Here is a 21,420-nt window from a genome sequence, read left to right on the forward strand (position 1 = left end):
CAATACTATAGTTGACTGCAATAAAAGGCTAAATAAGGGTCCTTTGGGTGCTCTAACGCTGGAAAATCCCGACCGTTAGGCTACCTAATCTGCTGTCTTTACCCCCGTTAGCCCACTTACCCAGCTTTAGTCTCTCGAAGGAAAAGAAAACAAAGTAATCGGGAGCCTATAATATTCGGCCAGAAGTGGGGCAATCACTTCAACCGTTCATCTGTTATTGAGTTATCAAGTCTGTCAAGTTCGTCGGAGCTGGATAAGGTAGTCGCCATCCCCATTTCCGCTGTGCAATGCCGCAGCGCCGAAGTGTCTGCAGCTAGCTCTATTTTGTTCAGCTACGTATCTGTCTCTTAACCAAATGGATGTCGCCATTCGCCCACTAACAACGCCATTCCCCACGGCCGACGGACTCCGGCGCAAGGGCCTGATAAGCGTTAGCTCCGACTCCGAGTTAGTCATGCGGCTTATTACGCGCCCTTCTCCCCTCACGATGTTGATGCTTTTTCTGGTATCTCTGGCATAACTGGCAAAGATCAGGCTGTGGTCATAAGAGTATCATTGCCTTCAGCTTCTTCGCCATGTTGAGTAGTCTGCTGCTTGGGGGTCTTCTGGGTCTAGCGACCGCTCAATTTCCTCCCGAGCCGGAAGGCATCACTGTGCTCAAGTCCAAGTTGCATGAGAATGTGACTATTTCTTTCAAAGAGGTGTGTGCAGAGTATCTAGAAATAGCTTTTATGCTCGATGCCGTGCTGATTGTCAGCCTGGAATTTGCGAAACTACGCCGGGTGTCCGATCTTATTCGGGCTATGTACACCTTCCCCCCGGTTTCCTTTCCGACGGGACAGGAGAAGTGCAGGATTATCCTATCAACACGTAAGCCAATCTCGAAACATTGGAGGATGAGCAATTACTGAGCCTCAACCAGCTTCTTTTGGTTTTTCGAAGCCCGCAAAGATCCCAGCAATGCGCCTCTGGCCATCTGGCTCAATGGCGGTCCGGGTGGCTCGTCGCTCATGGGGCTCCTTGAAGAATTAGGTCCTTGTTCCATTGCATCAGACTCCAAGACCACAGTCCTCAATCCTTGGAGTTGGAACAATGAAGTCAATCTTCTATTCCTTGACCAGCCAACTCAAGTCGGCTTCTCATACGATGTCCCAACAAATGGCACTTTGGTTCGGACTGCGGACGGCGAAGAAGAGATAGTTTCCGGTGATTTCTCCATTGATGTTCCCCAGTCCAACTTCACCCATCATGTTGGTACCTTTGCAAGCCAGAAGCTTGCACAGACAGCTAATGGGACTGCATTCGCGGCTCACGCTCTATGGCATTTCGCGCAAACCTGGTTTTTCGAGTTCCCACACTACAAGCCAAACGATGATCGTGTCAGTCTCTGGGCTGAAAGTTACGGAGGCCATTATGGTCCAGGCATCTTTCGGTTCTTCCAACAGCAGAATGACAAAATCGCAGAGGGGACTGCAGAAGACGGTGCACAGTATTTGCATCTCGACACGCTTGGCATTGTGAACGGCTTGATGGATATGGTGATCCAAGAAGAGGCTTACATTACTTGGCCATACAATAACGTAAGGCTCGCCCCTTCTTCATTCAACTCGCGTAATGCCTAATTCAGTTCAGACCTACGGCCTCGAAATCTTCGATAAACCCCTCTACGAAGAACTGATGTATAACTGGACGCATCCAGGAGGCTTTCGCGATCAGGCCCTCGCCTGCGAAGCGGCTTTGAAAGAACGCGATTCCGGCTTGCCTCACTCAGGGAAGAATATCTCTGAAATTTGCGGAGGCCTTGCACTAGAATGGGGAGATGGCCCCATCACCTACTACCACACCTTCAATCGCGGGTGGTACGACATCGCCCATCCTAAGAACGACCCATTCCCTGCCAAGCACATGCTCGGATATTTGACGCAGGAGTCCGTCCTTGCCGCTCTTGGGGTACCAGTCAATTTCACATCGTCTTCGAGTGCCGTGGCTACACAGTTCATAAAAACCTTTGATATCGTCCACGGCGGCTTCCTGGATGCAATTGGCTACCTCCTCGACAGTGGTGTAAAAGTACACATGATGTACGGAGATCGTGATTACGCCTGCAATTGGGTCGGGGGCGAAAAAGCCAGCCTTGCAGTTCCGTATTCCCGTATCACCGAATTTGCCGACACGGGATACTCCCCACTCCTTACGCCCGACGGGATCAGCGGCATGACCCGCCAGCTGGGCAACTACAGCTTCACTCGCGTCTTCCAAGCCGGGCATGAGGTCCCCTCCTACCAGCCTGTCGCGGCGTATGAGATCTTCATGCGGGCGACATTCAACAAAGATATCCCTACTGGCCTCTTGGCTGTTGATGACGAATTCCAGTCGGTTGGACCTAAGGATACGTGGCATATCAAGAATATCCCTCCTATTATGCCAAAGCCGCAGTGCTATGTTCTAAGTCCCGGCACGTGTACCCCGGAGGTTTGGGAGACCGTTTTGAACGGATCCGCGACGGTAAAGGATTGGTATGTCGTGGATGATAGCGCGGGTGTTGAGGACCACGAGGGGTTCAGCATTCTTGGAGGGGATGAGTTGTAGTAGCTTAGAAGTCTACCGGAAAGCCTTGCTAGCTCTTAAAATACGACACAAATAGTTGAGCGACATAGTCTACTCTCTCACTTACGAACACGTGATGAATCTCTCCAGCAATAAAGTGGACCAATCAATTGGAGGAAAATATATCCACGATGGTCGGACGGGCCAACGAAAAGGGCCAACTAGCGCCCCTCTGAGGATGATGGTCTAGTCTGCAGGATATGAGATTGTTCACATCTTATGGGTCTTCAACTGCACAAATTAGGCGGAGGTCGCCTCACCGAAAGAGACGTAAGCTGCTTTTTGGTGGATTCATTATTAGCCGTTATGCCATTTACTAAAACACCGCAGTTCCAGATCGCGTAGATGGCCTCAAAGTGTTCGCCAGATTTGATTGAGGGCTACTTCGCCCAAGCCTATGGCCTGTAGATGCCAATTTCTTCAATACAAAGATAGGCGAAACATGTTGAAAATCCATCATATTCAATTAAATTTCAAAACATAGCGAGACATTAAGTATTACATATATTTCAATGAATAGAGACTTCTTGCACATCCATCGCGCAGCCCGTTTCTTGCCAAGTAGGTCGTTTCCGTCGTAAAAGATGTAGCCGACAACATCATGCGCGGGTGGACATGCCTCTCATAGCTATGCCATGTCAGTTTCGTGCTAAGCAGCTAATCATCTGTGTCATGGCAGATGCTTACAGTATCGGGTAGAGCCGTAGTCGAGGCTATCCGGGCCCTGTTGGACAGAAGTCCCCTTCTGGGGCCCAGTCTTGCTCTGAGCCAAGGTAGTTGCGTCACTGAGAACAGATGCAGAATCTTCGGCGTGGCCGTCTTCCGTGGTTGTGATGTATTGATCAGAATTGCTTTTGCTGAGGTGTCTGGCCTTAAAGGATCGGTAGAAGCCGTTCAATGAAGTGCGAGGCATGGTGATGAGGATGTAGTTGGTTGTTCGCAAGGAAATGAGGATGGTAGAAAGATTGGCGCGACAGATATTGAGTGCTTGATTGGAATTCTTGCTCTTGCTTGCTCTTGAATGTTTCTGTTAGTTGATTTTTGAAGTCCTCGTTGGGAAGGGCTTTATATACTTGATGCAAATAAGCTGAGGCATATACTCGACAGACCACTCAGGGTCGGCGCTCGGAGCTCAGCGCACGAGCCATCGGACCGTAAGCCACTGTCTCTCTAATCGCAGGAATGGAACGAGGCTATACTAACAACGGCTAAACAACAATGGCTAATAAGGCTGCCTGTCCACTTACCTTTCTTCTTTATCTCGCCCCGCTCCCTCGTCGCTTTCTTTCTCTTTCTGTTGGGTATTCGGAGTCGGACCTCAACTACGGACCTCGACTACAATTGACTCACAGGCATCTGGCTGCGCATCGCCATGTCCGCTCCACGCCGTAATGGACAATTATCATCCTGTGAGCCTTGCAGGAAGTCCAAGCTCCGATGCGATCATTCAGCCCCAACATGTAATCGATGCGTCCGTCGGGGTAAAGCGGACCTCTGTGTTTACCACCCAGCTCCGCTCACCAAGCCGCGCGAATTATCACGACCACTCAAGGCAATCAGGACAGCAACCAAGGAACAAATGCTGGTGCCTGCAAAGACGCTGAAATGGGATAGTCTGAGCGCTTCATCTCCAGCGACTGTGTTAACTCCAGCCGCATTTCCCAACCCGTCGAAGCTTCCATTTTCAGGATCGGGGTTCCTGGGTCCTACCAGTTACTCAGGTGCATTCAGCAATAGTGAGCTTGATGTCGTGGATTTCCCATCGTCTACACGGTCAACCCCCATCGACCCTCAACAGGTGGCGCGGGGTGCTCAGGTCCTCTTTCTCTTGGAGCATCTACCCCTATTTGCTGAGATTTCAAAGAAGCGCTTCACCATTTCGCCGGGATGGGTTTTCGGTAGCCCTCTGATGGATCAATTGTTCAAGGTCCTGGAAGAGGTCTACCGCAATGCAACCCAGGACTCGGGGAACAAGTATGCACGCCTGCTAGATCTCTCCAGGACTTTCTTCAAAAATACCGTAACTCCTATCGTGACCCATGAGTCGATGACCTTGGCCGAATATTTCTCTTTAGCAGCGCCGCGCTGGGAGATGCTAAGTTTACTTTTCGGCTTTGCTGGTACGGCAACATATCAACTACCACCACATAGTCTGGGGTTAGAGCATCAGGACGAAATTACGAGCAAGGAAGGATTGCGACAAATATGCATCCAGGCTAGCCAGACATGTCTGCAATTTTGCAATCATCTAGGCACGCTGAGTGACCCTTTGTCGTGGGCCATGGTCCAGCATGCAATCTATCTATCGCATATGCACGGGAGTAGCGGTATGTTACTGACTGTATAACATCGATCATGTAGTAGCTAAGACGAAGCAAGATCACAGAACGTGGCAGATGCTAGGGGAGATCACGACGACAGTCTTTGCACTTGGCCTGCACCAGCCGGACACTGATAACACAGCTCCATTCTTTTTGAAGGAGATACGAAAAAGAACGATGGTTGGTGCATATGCTCTTGACAAAGAACTTGCAACATTCCTAGGCAGGCCCCCACGGATATGTTGGCGTTATTGCAACATCCAATACCCATTGGACATGAGCTACGAGGAGATTGTTGCCGAACCCGCGATAAGAGATGCAGCTATTGCACGCTTAGATCCGGAAGGTTGGAACATCGATGGTTGTATCGATAAGGGGGCCAAGGCTCGAGCTAGACTGGCTGCTAGTATCGATGAAGAAAACGCGTTGGAAATATCACTCAGTAATAGGCTAGACGGATTAGAGGAGAAGGTCCAGTGTGTGAGCACCAGATTATAACTCCGATTAGACTGGTATTAACTAATAACTGCTGAACAGAAAGGCTCGCAAGAAATCAGACGAACTACGGCGCAGTCTTCCTCCGTACCTCCAGTGGACAGAAGATAAAACAGATCCCCAAGTTGCATCGTTTCATATCGAGTTTCTTTATCACGAGTTCTTGCTATTGCAAACTCTCTACAAACGGGTTGGAAAGGGTATCGATGATTTCGTCAACAAAGCTTTGGAGATTATTAGCATCCTACTACATATGGTATCACTGGAGACTCGCTCAGGTCAAGTCCACCCAACCGTCATTTTGGATGTAAGTTCATCCATGCACACGTATCATTGCTCCAAAACCTCACAACCCCAGCTATGCTACATAGGTCTTCCTGCCGCCGGTACCCTCTGCACCGAGCTTCTGCGACGATCCCAGCCCCAAGCAAGCGTAGCCACCGCATCACCACAAACACCGTTCCCCCGTTCAGATATCATACAGAAGTTGAGCGTATTTGTCGCGCAATTGAAAACATTTGCTCGTCAGCAAGAAGGTGACTACGAGATCTGCATCAAGGGGGAGAGGATCATCTCCCAGGCTTTGGATCGGGTGCTCTCACCAGCTCCGGTAGGAGTGGTAGCCTCTAGTGATGACCCTTGGAATAATGAGCTCCCAGGAGGGGATATTGGCGATACTGACTTCATGGCGTTTTTGGAGAACTTTGACTGGGAGCAAGAGATGAGGTTGACGTTTGGGTGTTGATTGGGCAGCCGAGTATCGCGCGCAACACGGAGAAGCACATGGGCTCAGGTATCGTTCACCATTGTGCACAGCACCAGTAACCAAGTAGATCTGCCCTTAATATCAATCGTATCAGTCAGATTCTTGTGGTTGTTAAACCTTGGTATCACTGCATAACTAAACGCGTGTACTCTGGATTAGCTGTAAGTGAACGATAGCTGAGCCGGCGGCACACATGCTGTATATTGGAAGATGCTGCAGAGCTGGTTGAGACTGATGATGCAGCAGGAAGGTCAGTTGATGTGTTCTGAAAGGTGAATGAGCGGAACGATAGGCAGATTGTATTGACAAGAAAAAGTAGTGCGTTAAATAAGCCTTAATACTTTACCCGAACGTTGTCTTCTCGTCTTGGTGGAATTTCACGGATGTCTTTTTCTGAAGTGATCGCGGATAAAAGGAGCGCGGTTCCATCCACCCAGACCAGCAAACAACTCCGAGGCAGTGTTTTGGACCCCTACAGCCTTGCGCGTCCTCTGCCCTAAGGAATTAGGTTGAAACCGACAACCTTCTTTCACCTACTACTGATCTGGCTCTTGGCTGCTATCTTCACGGGAGTCGGCGGACGGACGTCGGCGATCTCTGGACCGCCCACCCCCGATGCTGCAGAATAAGATCATGAACGCACAGTCAGCTACTATATCCTGTGCGGATCGTAATATCCGAAGAGAAATTAGTTAGCATTATACATGGCGTGTCATATTTTCTCCGAGCACGTACGATATCACGATGCAACATGGCTTGGAAGTCCAAAATGATCTGCACCCGTTGCCTATTGCCCTTTGTCTTGGTTGGCAGTTATAAGAACCTTCTCATGTCCAGTTCTCTGGCAACATGCTGACAGCCTTCTGCTTCGCACTGCATATATTCCCTCCTCTTTTCCATTGTCTGCGAACATGAGAATCAACGGGAGGTCCACTCGTGGTATGGGTATCCTTTCCCTACTGGCTCCGGCTAGCGCCACTCTCTATGACCAAACCATCCAGCTCCCCCAGGGCAAGGTGCAGGGTGCTGCTGCCTTCAACGAAAGCAGTGCTCCATCCTACATTGTCAACTGGAAAGACATTTCTGTATGGAAGGGCATCCCATATGCCGCCACAACTGGTGGAGAAAATCGCTGGAAGCCGCCCCAGAGTGCCCCATCCTGGAACGGCACCCTGAAGGCCACTGCCTTTGGCGCCAGCTGTCCTAGCTCATTCGCTGGTGACGGAGTGAGTGAGGACTGCTTGTCGATCAACATCTGGAGCCCCGCCACCTCCACCGATGCCAAGCTGCCGGTCATGCTGTGGTCCTATGCGGCCGGAGGTGAATCCAGCCAAAGTACCTACGATGGTGCGGGCATGGCGGCCAAGGATGTTATCTTCGTCAGCTACAACTACCGCACAGGACCTCTCGGCTGGTTAACACTACATGAGCTAGCCGAAGAGAGCGGTGCGACGGGCAACTACGGTCTTCTTGATCAGATCGAAGCTCTGAAATGGGTTTATCACAACATCGCCGCTTTTGGCGGAGACCCCGAGTCCATCACTGTGGCCGGACAGTCCTTCGGCTCCGGCGCCGTTTACCATATGGTCAACAGTCCCCGGACCAAGGGTATGATCAAGGGAGCGATCGCAGAGAGTGGTCTCAAGGACCCATATGACCCAGACCTGTGGGGATACGGAAGTGACTACCGGAATATGACCTGGGCATATGCCTTCAGCAAGACCTACGCAGAGTCACTCAATGCGACGAGCGTGGCTGACTTGCGCTCCATGGACCTCGAAACAGTCCTTAGCGGCACCGGTGCTTCTGACTTCGTCGGCTTCGACCCAGTGCTCAACTACCACTCAATGCCCAACAAGTACATCGTTAGCCTGGACGAAGGTGCACCCAATGACGTGCCCATCCTGGTCGGAAACAACAAGGACGAGAATGGGATTGATCTATCTACCACCTATACCGTCGCCGAGTACAGATCGGAGATCAACTCCACCTACGGACCCTATGCCGCCGAGCTGTTGGCGCTGCACCCAGCTGAAAACACCACCCAGGCCACGGCCGCATACAACTCGATCCTGCGTGCTGGCTACTGCACCTCCACCTGGTCATGGGCCCAGCGCTGGAACCAATCCTCTACCGAACCTGTTTACTACTACCTCTGGACCTACTCGCCTCCTGGCTCGGATGGAGCCACCCACGGCTCGGAGGTGTCTTATGCGCTCAACAACCTCTACGCCCAGACGACCACCTCGTACACGGATGCTGACTACGAGGTCGCCAACATCATGTCCTCGTACTGGGCCAACTTTGTCAAGACGCAGAACCCGAACAAGGGCGGCTCCTATAACAACGGCACCTTGCCGTATTGGGGCCCGAATGTTCCCTCCCAACAGACCATGTTTGAGCTTGGCAGCCTGTGGAAAGACATTCCCTTTGCGTCGGCCAAGGAGATCCAGCTGTACTTGGAGTACTTTAAGTATGCTACTCCCAGTCCGTACTAGATATGGCGAGGATTCCTGGTCAATGTACATATACTTCTGTCCTCATTGAGGGGTTGGCGTTCTCGAGTAATAGCTAGCTTTACCTGAAATATTGTATATACAGTGCCCGAACATTATAAGATACCATAAATGATCAATTCACTCCGCAGTGGGAGATGGTCGACCTCCGCTACCTGCTTCCCGAGACACTGCAGGAGCCACCGTGGGACACTAGCACCATGAAGAAACAGGTCCGATTCCAGACGATAGACTGCGAGTATACCCGATATGTTAGGGTCAATTGGGGGACTCAACAATTGCACGACCCCAGGTGGCACGGCACGGCAGGTCACGGAATGTGTGGGGATGCATTACGTAGGGCCGTCGGAGGTCGGAGAAAGAAAGATGAGTCCACCTCCGACTGAACCCTCAATTGGGTCCCCCGAGGACCACGCACCCCCACAAGGCCAGGATAGGGTACGATATATTTGTGTACCCATTCCAGGGGCTTGGGAGACATCCTAGACTGCAGTATTTGCTGCAGCTCCTTCGTGCTGGAAGGTTGGGCCATTAGTAAAACCCCTAACTCCCGGACGATAGTTGTCAGCAATGAAGATGAACATCTTGGACAGATCAAAGAGGCCTTCTGGGGTGCTGTGGTTCTTGAGACATGTATATACCTGTAGTAACTCCCTCTAGCCCTACATCGGTCGATCTCTATCATGAAATGGTTATATGATCTAGCCAAGCCAGAGTGCGTCGTCACGTCACACTGTTCTCCACCTCGTAGCTGTCGGATCAACATACATTACGATATTCTGCCTAATTCAACGACCACTTTAATGGCAATTTTGATAAGTGAGGTAACGGGAATTCGATGACCATGAATACTCTGCTATAATAAAGGTCAGATCTCGGACACTATAGCAATTCTTTTGTCGCAGATGTAGGGGCCCAAAAGGACCAAATCTAAGGTGGTGGGCTTGGATCCACACAGTTGGGGTTCAGCCGTTACGCAAGATAGTCATGGCAAATATTCTCATGGAGAGCAATCGAGTCGAACGGTTATATTTGGACCACCCTGCAGCGTCGGTCGTCCGATACGTAGAGAAGTATACAGGCGTTGTAGATCGGGAAAGATATAGTCCGTCTACGTGAAGAGCAGGTGGAGAGATGCATCCCATCATATAAGTAACATGGGCATATGGAGTTTCTTCAAACCTGCTTTAGTCTTCTATCACTAGTACTAAAACAATGGTCGACATCTTGTAATCCACTACCTATCCTTTATATGAATCAGACGACGATAGAGTGACCGTGCAAGGGATCGTCCATTGGACAAGCATAGTTGGGGTTCGGGGATCGGGATAGTAAATATCCGCTTGGCACCGACCCTGGCGCGTAAGCTGCTATGGCATGTGTTTCCCTTTGAATCCAGGGACCATTTCTCAACATTGCTTTCGTTTGAACGCCTGGTACTACATCCAGGATGCTTTAAGTCTCATAACCCGCCCCGTTGCCACCGCGGGAACTGTATCACGAAGCGAAGTCGAACCGTTGCGTGAATTTGAAAGACAAATATCATGTACCGAAAGATGTGTGATAACTAAAGAACTATAGTACCGGACATTTTATGCGACATGACTGTTAGTGTCCATGCATCCCTAGGCGGAGTAGCAAAACACATGGGACACCGGACTTTTGGCCAGGCGATTTAGTGTAAGGAATTTGAACGTGTGGGCGGACTAATAGCGGCGGGATAGCCTCTTGAGCGTTGACCGTCAGCCAAAGGTCGTGGCCGGTGTTGTCTTGGAGGAATTATCTGTAAGTCTCCGGGGAAATGGCTAAATATTGATCACACAATACACAGAGATCAGGAACTGACTCGTATCACGATGGGGATCGGTAAGTGGAGATGCGTCTGAATGCTTGTGTAGACGAGTTAAATTTAAATCACACATAAACGGACCCCTCGGTTAGAAAGAGCAGGTTTAGGCCAATTCCGACTATCCGAGCTTGACTTCGTTCAAATTAAATAATGACGAGGTCCCTCGTAGAACCCTCACTTTCCCCGCAATGTGGGGGGACGGACCCCTGCTGAATTAGCATCTTTGCATCGTGCTCAGACCCATAAATAGTCCCCCCGTGCACTTAAACAACGCAAAAGAATCTGCATTTCACTGAAATTTGCTCGTTTGGTGACTGTTTCAAGATGGTGGCCTTGCTCACTTCATTTGCCTGGGCAGGGCTTACTGCTCTCGCTCTTGGGGAGTTGTACCCGCCCTACTATGCAGACTTATCGTGGCAACCGGCGAGAACGCTATCCAACTGGTCGAATTTGACTGTGGAGACACGAACGGGAACCTTTGTTGGCATGCTGAACGACACATACCCCAATGTCCGCCAATTTCTTCGGGTTCCCTATGCACAGGTACGTACCCAGCTGGCCATCACTGATCGGAGAGATTAAGACTGATTCAATCGCTCCAAATTACCAGCCTCCAGTCGGGGACCTCAGATGGCTTCCTCCTCAGAAATTAGTCAACTCGTCGAAGCGAATCGACTCGACACGCTATGGACCTGGTGAGTGACTCGGCTGTGAGTAATACCGAACCTAGCAGCATTCTGATGGCCTATCTTCTAGCCTGTCCGCAGTATGTCGCTTCCGGAAGCAGCATGTGGGCAGAATATGCACCTCCAAGTCTCCTGCTCAATATTGGGGAGGCACCCAATCAGGGATCAACTGCTTGGTCCTCCTCAGAAGACTGCCTATCGCTAGCTGTGTGGACTCCAGCCTTTGCCAATAAGACATCAAATCTGCCTGTCGCGCTTTTCGTCACAGGTGGTGGTGGCGTCACAGGCGGAATCGATATTCCATCCCAGCTGCCGTCAAACTGGGTGTCAAACTCCCAGGAACATATCGTCGTAACGATAAATTATCGGGTCAACATCTTCGGCAGTAAGATCAAATTGAACCCCGGTCGCACAAGTGAGCCAGGCTAACGAATAAATTCTCGCCCAATTTAGATCCCAAATCAAAAGCTCTGAATGAGACATCGCTGACTTTGTTGGATGTGCGAGCCGCAGTAGAATGGGTGGCCGAAAATATTCGGGCGTTCGGTGGAGACCCGGACAATATCATGGTAAGCATTCCACTCCACGAGGACGAGTTACTAAATCCTAATTGATATTCTGCAATAGCTATGGGGTCAATCACAAGGAGCAGCACTCACTCACCTGTATACTCTTGCCTTCCCCGATGATCCTCGCGTGGCAAAATTTGGTGTCATCTCCCAGCCGCCATCAGTGACAATCAATCTCACGGAGACAACAGATGTATATGAAGACTTCCACATTGTTGCAAAAGGCCTTGGATGCAACTATGGAGACAATGCGGAGGCTGAGCTGGAATGCATGCGCCAGGTATCATGGGTACAGATTGAAGAGTATATCAACCGCTACAACGGCACCCGGTCGATTGCTTTCTCCAACTATATCCGTTCGTCACCCTCTCCTCCATGACTGTATGTTTTCGAATTTAGATTTGAATGACTGATTCGCGTGAATTAGCCGACGAAAAGTATATCTTTTCCGATGAGGCGGCACGTTATGCCGCGGGTCGGGTCGCACGAGGCCCAGCAATCCGCTCCGACGCCTCACGGGAACAAGCCAGCACATCGGTGGCCACGACAATGGAAGGAGAGGGTGAATGGGTCTGCACAGCATACCAGGACTCCATCCTACGGTCATCTCTAGGTCTTGACACGTACCGATATGAATGGGCTGGTAATTTCTCCAATATCAGCCCAGTACCATACCTTGGTGCATTTCATTGGTCAGACCTTTTGATGATATTCGGCACATATATGACAGACGCGGGGAATATTTCAGCCCTGGAAGTTGCGACGTCGAGGACCATGCAGAACTTTATCCTGGCATTCATCAAGGACCCCTCCACGGTCAGCTCCACTGTGGGTTGGCCCGCGTTTAATGCTTCTGCTCCTTCAGGAGGCCTGATCCTCGAGTTTGGCAATGGGACCAGTGTCAGAAATATCACAGGTGATTTCTTAGAGGCTGGATGCTGGGACTCTGCTGTGCCATTCAGGATCTATGAGCCGAGGAAATGACCCCAGGTGGAGTACAGACAGCGGAATCCCGTGTTCCTGGACAGAAGACTAGTGTCTTGGTAGGTAGTTTGCGTCGATGGAACTGATGTGAGGGTGTAAAAGCACCTTGACAATAATATATATCGTTTGATCGAAGTAAACATCGATGATAGTGTTACGACGGAGAATTCTGGTGAACAAACTAGGCCACTGTAATGTTATCAGCACGAAGTCCTAGACGCTAGCGGGCTTAGGCTTAGCAAGGCTCAATGAGCATCATGTCACCAGTGCGGGCTGTGCCTGTGCCGATGCTTGGGAGGGGGCCAAAAGCTGCAAGCCAAGGAGTATCAACTGGCAGATGGTAATCCATTTAAATTCGCTAACGGAAAAGAATGTCTCAAACGTTCAATAAAAGAGAAGGGCTCTGAGGTCAATGTCCATTGTCGTCGAGCGTGGCTTGGCACAAGCGGATGGATGTTTGTCAGTGTGGCTGTAGCGCAGCCAAGTCTTGGTGGTATGACACGCAGAAGCCTTGCCGGAAGTTCAATCTCCTGCATTAGATAGTGAGCTTCACGTAGTATGGTGTCGGCCTTCATGTTTCACCCCCAAAGCCGTAAAGAATTCGCGCACGAGCATATGAAGGTATTTATTGGTGGCTAGTTTGGTAGGTATCCCCGCAAATTTTTGAACTGAAACTGGAAACCATTGGACAGTTGTACATCATAATATTAGACAATGCTTACACAGGATATACATGAGTCTAAAGCATTCACAATCTGCTTTCAGCTAAGGCGAGCATCATCCAGAAAGGGTCATGCTGCAGATACCTGAGACATGTTGGACCCTGGATATGAAGCCCGCTTACTAAGATTTTGATCTTGCAATTGACTAATGCCTAGTTGATTCTTCTTACGGATCACCCAAAATAGGGGTCAACAATGCTGTTATGGAGCTCTCCGACAACCATTATAGACAGTCTCCAAAGCGTAAAACCCCCAATTTCACTGCAAAATCCCCAATAATGAGCCGGGAATGGTCATAAGGCTCACTGGCCATGTGCAGTGGAACGGGCCTAACCGCCCCAGCCTTTGACGCTAACAAAACAGCCGAAATGAACCATCAGCAATCAGCAAATCACGGGTACTCCGGCTGTTTTAGCGTCTCTAGACCCTGAAACTTGTCCTATCGAAGTCTCTGGTGCAATTTGAGCATCTCTCCATCCCTGCGGCTATTGCACACCCTCCACATCGTGGTAAGCCTAAGCCCCGTTGGGGGCATTTACCCCTGCTGGAAAGAGCTTTTCTGATGGACGAAATTCCATTTCGCACCACTTGGTCAAACTCTCATGTCCACTTACAACCCACCCAAATCTGCGAATCCTATGATGGTTCGTATAAAAATATGAGTCGCCCCAGGGTTCCCATGATTTCCCGCTGATCATCAACCACACACTCGTTTACACAACAACCACCATGGTATTCGCTCATTACTTAACAGCAGCTTTCACCGTCGCCACTTTGGCCGGTACCCCCGCTGCGATCGATCTCGACATCACCAACGAACGTACGTTCCCCTATCTCAGGCATTAATCCAGATGAACCATCTAACCCCCCACAGAATCTATCAAAAATGCCGCCGCCACAGCCGCCTTCAACGCCATGTCCTACTACACAGGCAACCAGACCGGCCAGATTCCCGGAAAAATCAACCACACCTGGTGGGAAGGCGGCGTACTATTCGACACAATGATCCGATACTGGTACTTCACCGACGACGCATCCAACAACGCCGCCGTCAGCCAGGGCATGTACCACCAACGTGGCGCCGGCAACGACTACATGCCGAGCAACTGGTCCTCATACATCGCCAATGACGACCAGATGGCCTGGGGCCTTGCCGCCATGACGGCAGCAGAGCTGAACTACCCCGAAGACGCTGGAATGCCCTCGTGGGTGGATCTAGCGGAGCGGGTATTCGATGTGCAAGCCGCCCGCTGGGACAACAACACCTGCTCCGGCGGTCTCCGGTGGCAGCTTTGGCCCTACCAAGCCGGATACGCGATGAAGAACGCAATGAGTAACGGGGGTTTCTTCCAACTTGCTGCGCGGTTGGCGCGGTATACCAACAACCAGACCTATGTGGATTGGGCAAACACGATCTGGGACTGGAGTACATCGCATCTTGTTCAGGAGGGCAGTTGGAATGTTGCTGATAGTACTAATACGGAAAATGATTGTGCGACCCTGGGCAACAATCAGTGGTCGTATAACTACGGGGTGTTTCTGAGTGGCGCGGCATATATGTACAACTACGTAAGTGGCTATACACGCTCTACATATTGGACAGAGACTAACAAGAGATAGACAAACGGAGAGACCAAGTGGAAGACCGGCCTGGATGGCCTTCTGAACACAACCTTTGGAGAATTCTTCCCCCATAAATATGGCGGCGAAATCATGTCCGAGATCCTCTGTGAACCTACGCAAGTGTGCAACGACGATGAGATAATTTTCAAGGGTCTCCTGGCAGAAAGTCTCACCTTCACGAGCATGATAGCGCCGTATACATCATCGGACATTCTTCCGCGCCTACAAGGCTCGGCTGTTGGCGCTGCGAAGCAGTGCAGCGGCGGAAGTAGTAAGACAACCTGTGGACAGCGCTGGTACCAGTCGACCTGGGATGGGACGGAGGGCATTGAGGAGGAAATTAGTGCGACGAGCATCTTCACGTCGAATTTGGTGGTGTACAAACACCAGTCTCTGGCTACGAAGGCTACCGCGACAAATGGAACCTCCGGCTCCACAGGTACGGAGAATGGTAATGGAACGACTACTGCCAGCACGGCAGCGGGAAGCAACAGTGTAGTTCCGACAAACGGTGCCAATTCTCTCGCTTATGGACCCCTTGGCGTTGCTGCCGCTATTCTTGCGGGTGTTGTTGCCATTGCTTAAACGGCTCAATATGGCTTGCATAGATAGATTGATTATCCGAGTTTGGCCCAGCCAAGGCGCTCTTGCCAGGCTATGTGATTTGCACAGGTGAAAGTCTTTCACATATTCAATGATACTATTATGCAATAAGAAATTTACCGTCGCTTCTTGGCCCGTCCTCTGAAGTCGGTCGACAATCATTGCTGAGAAGCAAAAGAACCTTCGGTCATAATTGTCCGTTCAGCTTTACAGCCCCAAACGATGGATTTGGCGTCCGTAAACCGCAAGAGCAGGATCTAGGCAGCATTCCAGGCAGCATACCTTGGTCTGCTAATGCTATTGGCTGGACATCTGACCAGATGATTTAATCCCGCCATTCATAGCCTTTGAAACATCTAAGAAGCACACTAGGATGAGTCTAATTTCACCGGCGAATCAAATTCAGCGTTCTCTTCCTCAACGCGAGCCCGATCCCACTCTCGGTCTTTGCGATGATCGCAAAACCCGCTTGAAAAAGCTTCGCACTACCCACGTATCATGATCTCAGCGACAGAAACACAACTAACCTGGAACAAAATGAGAATTAGTCAAGATCAACCAGAAATAACCCTGTATCGCGGCTTCCCCGGCACAGGGATCTACACATGGTCTCCCTTCGTCACGAAACTGGAAGCCCGACTCCGGTTTGCAGGGCTATCTTATCGTACTGAAAGTGGGTCGATTCGCGCCGCGCCACGGGGCAAAGTGCCTTATGTTACTATTAGCGATACCAACGATTCGGAGACAAATCAGTCTCGGACAATGTCTGATTCGGGTCTCATTATACAAGATTTTGTGAAAGAAGGGGTACTCCCTGATCTAAATGGGGATTTGACTGTGCAGGAGAAAGTCCTTGACTCAGGGGTTAGGGCGTTGTTGGAAGACAAGCTGTATTTCCTTCAGGTATCATCACCGTCCAAACTGCCTGTACATTGCGAGATGATTGACCAAAAGTAGGGCTACGAAAAATGGATCGACAATTACTATTCCATGCGTGCACACATACTCGCCTCACTGCCATATCCCGTCCAGGTTATCGTGGGGCATCTCATCTACCGGAAACAGTATCAGGTATTGCACGGGCAAGGGACATTGCGATATTCAGATGCGGAACGGACGAAATTTAAAAGACAGATATGGGAGGAGATTAATGCATTACTGGTTGATTCTAGGCTGAACAGTGATCGGAAGGGAGTATTCTGGGTACTTGGAGGTCAGCGTCCGACTGAAGCTGATGTTACGCTGTTTGGGTTTATTGTTGGGGCATTGATCTGTACTGCGTGAGTTTTCTGTCATGGGATACAATGAGTTTGGGATGCTAATAGATTGCAGATGTCCTGAGACGCAAAGGATCGTGAGAGGGTTGCCGGTCGTCGTGGAGTATGCGCACAGGATCCATGATCGGTATTTTCCGGATTATGAGCTTTGGGCGGAGGATTGAGTTCAACTTTTCCTTAATTGTGTATTACCAAATTGAATTTATGTTAACTCATGCCATATGCTACTGGGACAAGTGAGTTGTCGTCCCGAATCCTCATTGCTCCGGACACGGTATGTGTGCGATCTAGATCATTCCGGAAGGACCGATACGATAATAATAACCCGCGGACTACATTCAACAGATAAGCTGTAAGTCCCCGTGGACAGTAAACCACCATCAAAGGAGTGCGAGTCTTTTGCCCATTCAAGCCGAGAATATCCCATGAGATCAATACATTATCAACACCTAGCACTTTCTAGACCCTTCCACAAGACATAGACCCATAGCTAAGAGCCTCTAGATAAGCTCTAGATAAGAATTGCCTTGAATCAGGGCAATGAAGATCCAACCATCTTATCAACCAAAGAAGGCCGGAAGGGACCACTCCGCGGACCCGCCTCGGGCCGACGTCACTGTGAAGTCAACCCGATCCATCGCCGAGTCCGAAGATGCCACTCCTGCTGTTCTCGGATCATTGTGTACCGGTATAGAATTAAAGTATTCCAGCAAAACTTGGATAGGACTGGCTAGGAGCATGGCCGCGGTTGATTAGCTAGCCTGGTTGTCAGATGTGGGTATGGCTTCAAGAGGGCCAAGCTGTAGAACGAAAATTATACGTAAGATGGGCGAATTGGTAAAGTCCTCTGATATATAAAACCAACAAAACACAGCAATGTATCTTCTTCCAAATTTCCCACATTTTTGTGTTCTTCATCACTAAGGATATTCCATTGCTTATTGCCGAAATGAAGGAACCACAGGACGCTCCCGGATCGGGCATCCACTTCCCGCAAGGTATACTACTACCTTCCTCATCACATGTTCTGTGAAGCCCCGAACTGACACCACAGCCTAGGAGTCGTATCGGAAAAGGTTTTAGAAGAAGTTCAAAATATAGCGGATATGTTCCGTGTCGATGCAGACACTCTTCGACATATCACCGATCATTTTGTCAAGGAGATGGAGAAAGGTTGGTATACCTCTCTGGCCGCATCTATCTCAGTAGAGTCTCTGACATTCCATCAACTTAGGACTGGAAAACACCGATGGCGACATTGTACGCTTTCTTCGTCCGCCCGAATAACCTGATCAACTAACATACCCCCAGCCAATGAACGTAACCTGGGTAACCAAATCCCCGACCGGCCACGAAACAGGCCAATACCTGACCGTGGACATGGGCGGGACCAATCTCCGCGTGTGCAACGTCATCCTGACAGAAGAGAAAGGTGGATACAAGATTACACAAAGCAAGTTCAAGTTACCAGGTGGCTTGAAGACAGGTAATGCAAAGGAGTTATGGGAGTACATAGCAGACCGTGTGGCGGACTTTCTGCGCGAGCATGAATTGACGCCCAATCCGGACGAGAAACTGCCACTTGCGTTTACTTTTTCTTATCCAGTGACGCAGGATAATATTCGGCATGGTGTGTTGCAACGCTGGACAAAGGGATGGGATGTATCGGGTGTAGAGGGCGAGGATGTTGTTGCGCAGTTGGAGGAGGCATTTGCGGAGAGGGTAAGCTCTTCTTCTATACAGTCTTGGCAAGATAACACTGACTTGAGTTCTCAACAACAGAATGTCCCCGTGCACATTGTCGCATTGGTTAACGACACGACTGGAACGCTTATCGCATCGGCATACAAAGACCCCGAGATCAAAATCGGTAGCATCTTTGGCACCGGTTGCAACTCTGCATACATGGAAAAGATCGGGCGCGTGCCAAAGATCTCAGAGCACCATCTTCCTGCGGATCAGTTGGTAGCTATCAATACCGAGTATGGTGCCTTCGACAACAGTCATCGTGTTCTGCCGCGATGTCAGTTCGATCTCGAGATTGACCGTACTTCCCCGCGACCGGGTCAACAAACATATGAAAAGATGGTGGCTGGCCTGTACGTGGGAGAAATAGTAAGGCTGATAATTATCCACCTACATGAAAAAGTGGGCTTTTTAGAAAACATGGATCTCAGTCGACTCCGACATATTCATGCTATGGAATCGTCGTGTGTGTCGAGGATGGAAGAGGCTGGGTCAGCGGAGAATAGCGCCATGGCGGAGACACGAAACTTTCTGAAAGAGAATTTCGGCATTGAGCCGACACTCGAGGAACTCCGTGTCTGTTGTCGTCTTGGGGAGATTGTCTGCACGCGTGCGGCCAGATTGTATGCGTGCGGTATTGCGGCTATCTGTAAGAAGGAGGGCATACGCCAAGGCCGTGTTGGTGTAGATGGTTCTACGTTCGAGAAGCTTTTCCGGTTCAAGGAGCGGGCAGTTACTGCTTTACGAGAGATTCTGGAGTGGCCTGATGATTCGGAGGATTTGATTACCTTTGTGCCGGCAGAGGATGGGTCAGGAATTGGTGCAGCTTTGATTGCGGCGTTGTCCGGGAAGGAGTGAACTGCAGGGGCTAATCATTTACGAATAACGATATACGTAGCAGATTTATTTATATAAAGGCAGGCTGTTTTTCTCATTTATAACTTGAAGACTTACCTCCTCCATCTATCAAGCAAAGTGACATCTCGGTTACTCATCAGGAGACATCTGAAAAGCATCCCCTAGCAGCTTCTCTTCCTCAACAGCGTGAAGCACCTTATACCCCACTGCAACACTCGACATCGGCTCCCTACCTGCATACCGTATCTTCTTATCCGTGTGATTCTCTGTCTTAGCCAATATAACCTCAAATCTCGGCATAACATAACTCCATGCGCCCCCATTCAGTGTTTCTTCCTGACACCAAACAACATCCGTTGCATTGGGGTAGTTATCCAGGTTTTGTCTAACTTGCTCCCATGGAAATGGATGAAGTTCTTCGATCCGCGTGATAGCCGTGTCTTTGAGGCCGTGAGTTTCGCGATACTTGTAGAGCGCCGCATACACTTGGCCAGAGCAAAAGATTACGCGCTTGATATCCTCCAGCTTATTGATATTAATGCCGTGTTGAGTTTCGGGAAGCAACGGTTGGAAGTAGGGAGTCTCGATGAACTCTTCAATATCCGAACGTGCAAGGGGGTGGCGGAGTAGTGACTTGGAAAAAAGTATGATGAGAGCTAAAATGGTCAGCAGTGGTATGTGGGACCAAAACAGAGAACATACGCTTTCTGAAGTCTCGGTGAATTTGCCGACGCAAAACGTGGAAGTAGTTTGCCGGACTTGTCATGCACACAACCTGTATGTTAGCATCCTGATGCTGGCGCTGGAGCTGCTCCGTTGACGGGAATTTCCTAGAATCTTCGTCACCCAGTTGCAAGAATCGCTCCAAGCGGGCTGATGTATGTTCCGGTCCCTGGCCATCGTATCCATGGGGTAGTGAAAGAACCACACCAGAGCGCTGAAGCCACTTCTTCTCGGAAGATGCGACATAGTTATCGATGATAACTTGAGCGTTGTTAGCAAAGTCACCGAATTGGGCTTCCCACATCACGAGAGTATTTGGGTCTGCCAATGAGTAGCCGAACTCAAAACCCATTGCTGCAGTCTCACTCAAGGATGAGTTAGTTATGGTGAATAGTCCCTGCCTCAACGTCGTCACCATTGACATGAACAACCGATGCATCCAAGATCTTCGCCACGTCCGTGCAGTATGGCGACGATCTCGCCTGCCAGGCATCGGTAGTAAAACCAACCTGATTGTTCACAATGAATCTCAACGTCCCACCAATCTCATAGCCATTCAACCCAGCCAGTCCCAGCGTCTCATACACCGTTTTCTGACCAGCGAAGGCCGCATCAGTATGAACATTCAGCATCATGGTCTTCTCGCGGTCGCCATTCCTCCGATCTTGAATCGCCCTCGTCTTCCCCATAACAACGGGGTTCACTGACTCGACATTCGACGGCTGCGGCGCCATATTCATATACACCTTCCTCCCCGACGGGGTAACTCTCGCTCCACTTCCCCCATAATGATACTTCACGTCACCCCGCATGCCCCAAGCTGAAGTCTCCTTCGAGTCGAAATCCCGCAACATCGACGGCCCATCCTTCCCAACAATATTATACAGCGCATTCATGCGCCCGCGGTGGCCCAGCCCCATCTCAATAAGCTCCATGCTCTTTTTTTTTAATTAGGTGCAACAAAGCATTTGTATTTACACCCGAGAACAAAATTTTGGTCTTAATATCAATATGCAGTATTGCTTCTGGAGGAGCCATCAAAGCTAAACGTGCTAGATTGTAGCGAATAAGGAAG

The 21,420-nt window shown here is 49.9% G+C and overlaps 9 protein-coding genes across 9 annotated transcripts; 7 read left to right on the forward strand and 2 right to left on the reverse strand.

Moving 5' to 3' along the window:
* Positions 1-575: 575 nt before the first annotated feature.
* On the forward strand, positions 576-2,589 carry An06g00310 (uncharacterized protein; the record flags this gene model as incomplete). Its single annotated transcript, XM_059748007.1, has 4 exons — positions 576-701; positions 758-870; positions 923-1,611; positions 1,700-2,589. 4 exons carry the CDS (start codon positions 576-578, stop codon positions 2,587-2,589), a joined length of 1,818 nt encoding a protein of 605 aa, XP_059603773.1.
* Positions 2,590-3,206: 617 nt separating this feature from the next.
* On the reverse strand, positions 3,207-3,520 carry An06g00320 (uncharacterized protein; the record flags this gene model as incomplete). Its single annotated transcript, XM_001390823.3, has 2 exons — positions 3,207-3,235; positions 3,295-3,520. The coding sequence occupies 2 exons, from the start codon at positions 3,518-3,520 to the stop codon at positions 3,207-3,209; spliced, it is 255 nt and encodes an 84-aa protein (XP_001390860.1).
* A 459-nt stretch (positions 3,521-3,979) lies between these two features.
* On the forward strand, positions 3,980-6,168 carry An06g00330 (uncharacterized protein; the record flags this gene model as incomplete). Its single annotated transcript, XM_059748008.1, has 4 exons — positions 3,980-4,934; positions 4,972-5,404; positions 5,466-5,730; positions 5,782-6,168. The coding sequence occupies 4 exons, from the start codon at positions 3,980-3,982 to the stop codon at positions 6,166-6,168; spliced, it is 2,040 nt and encodes a 679-aa protein (XP_059603774.1).
* Positions 6,169-7,130: 962 nt separating this feature from the next.
* Positions 7,131-8,687, forward strand: An06g00340 (uncharacterized protein; the record flags this gene model as incomplete). The annotated part of the gene is made up of 1 exon (XM_001390825.3): positions 7,131-8,687. One exon carries the CDS (start codon positions 7,131-7,133, stop codon positions 8,685-8,687), a length of 1,557 nt encoding a protein of 518 aa, XP_001390862.3.
* Positions 8,688-10,878: 2,191 nt separating this feature from the next.
* An06g00350 (uncharacterized protein) lies at positions 10,879-12,793 on the forward strand (the record flags this gene model as incomplete). The annotated part of the gene is made up of 6 exons (XM_001390826.1): positions 10,879-11,097; positions 11,165-11,249; positions 11,311-11,625; positions 11,694-11,809; positions 11,868-12,165; positions 12,237-12,793. The coding sequence occupies 6 exons, from the start codon at positions 10,879-10,881 to the stop codon at positions 12,791-12,793; spliced, it is 1,590 nt and encodes a 529-aa protein (XP_001390863.1).
* Positions 12,794-14,244: 1,451 nt separating this feature from the next.
* An06g00360 (uncharacterized protein) lies at positions 14,245-15,723 on the forward strand (the record flags this gene model as incomplete). The annotated part of the gene is made up of 3 exons (XM_001390827.1): positions 14,245-14,335; positions 14,390-15,084; positions 15,136-15,723. 3 exons carry the CDS (start codon positions 14,245-14,247, stop codon positions 15,721-15,723), a joined length of 1,374 nt encoding a protein of 457 aa, XP_001390864.1.
* A 555-nt stretch (positions 15,724-16,278) lies between these two features.
* Positions 16,279-17,533, forward strand: An06g00370 (uncharacterized protein; the record flags this gene model as incomplete). Its single annotated transcript, XM_001390828.3, has 6 exons — positions 16,279-16,644; positions 16,699-17,021; positions 17,074-17,121; positions 17,256-17,292; positions 17,364-17,370; positions 17,523-17,533. The coding sequence occupies 6 exons, from the start codon at positions 16,279-16,281 to the stop codon at positions 17,531-17,533; spliced, it is 792 nt and encodes a 263-aa protein (XP_001390865.3).
* Positions 17,534-17,967: 434 nt separating this feature from the next.
* On the forward strand, positions 17,968-19,622 carry An06g00380 (uncharacterized protein; the record flags this gene model as incomplete). Its single annotated transcript, XM_059748009.1, has 4 exons — positions 17,968-18,016; positions 18,078-18,223; positions 18,330-18,740; positions 18,801-19,622. 4 exons carry the CDS (start codon positions 17,968-17,970, stop codon positions 19,620-19,622), a joined length of 1,428 nt encoding a protein of 475 aa, XP_059603775.1.
* A 129-nt stretch (positions 19,623-19,751) lies between these two features.
* Positions 19,752-21,280, reverse strand: An06g00390 (uncharacterized protein; the record flags this gene model as incomplete). Its single annotated transcript, XM_059748010.1, has 3 exons — positions 19,752-20,278; positions 20,325-20,742; positions 20,855-21,280. The coding sequence occupies 3 exons, from the start codon at positions 21,278-21,280 to the stop codon at positions 19,752-19,754; spliced, it is 1,371 nt and encodes a 456-aa protein (XP_059603776.1).
* Positions 21,281-21,420: the final 140 nt, after the last annotated feature.

This window comes from Aspergillus niger, assembly GCF_000002855.4.
Source record: "Aspergillus niger supercontig An06".
Classification (NCBI taxonomy): domain Eukaryota; kingdom Fungi; phylum Ascomycota; class Eurotiomycetes; order Eurotiales; family Aspergillaceae; genus Aspergillus; species Aspergillus niger.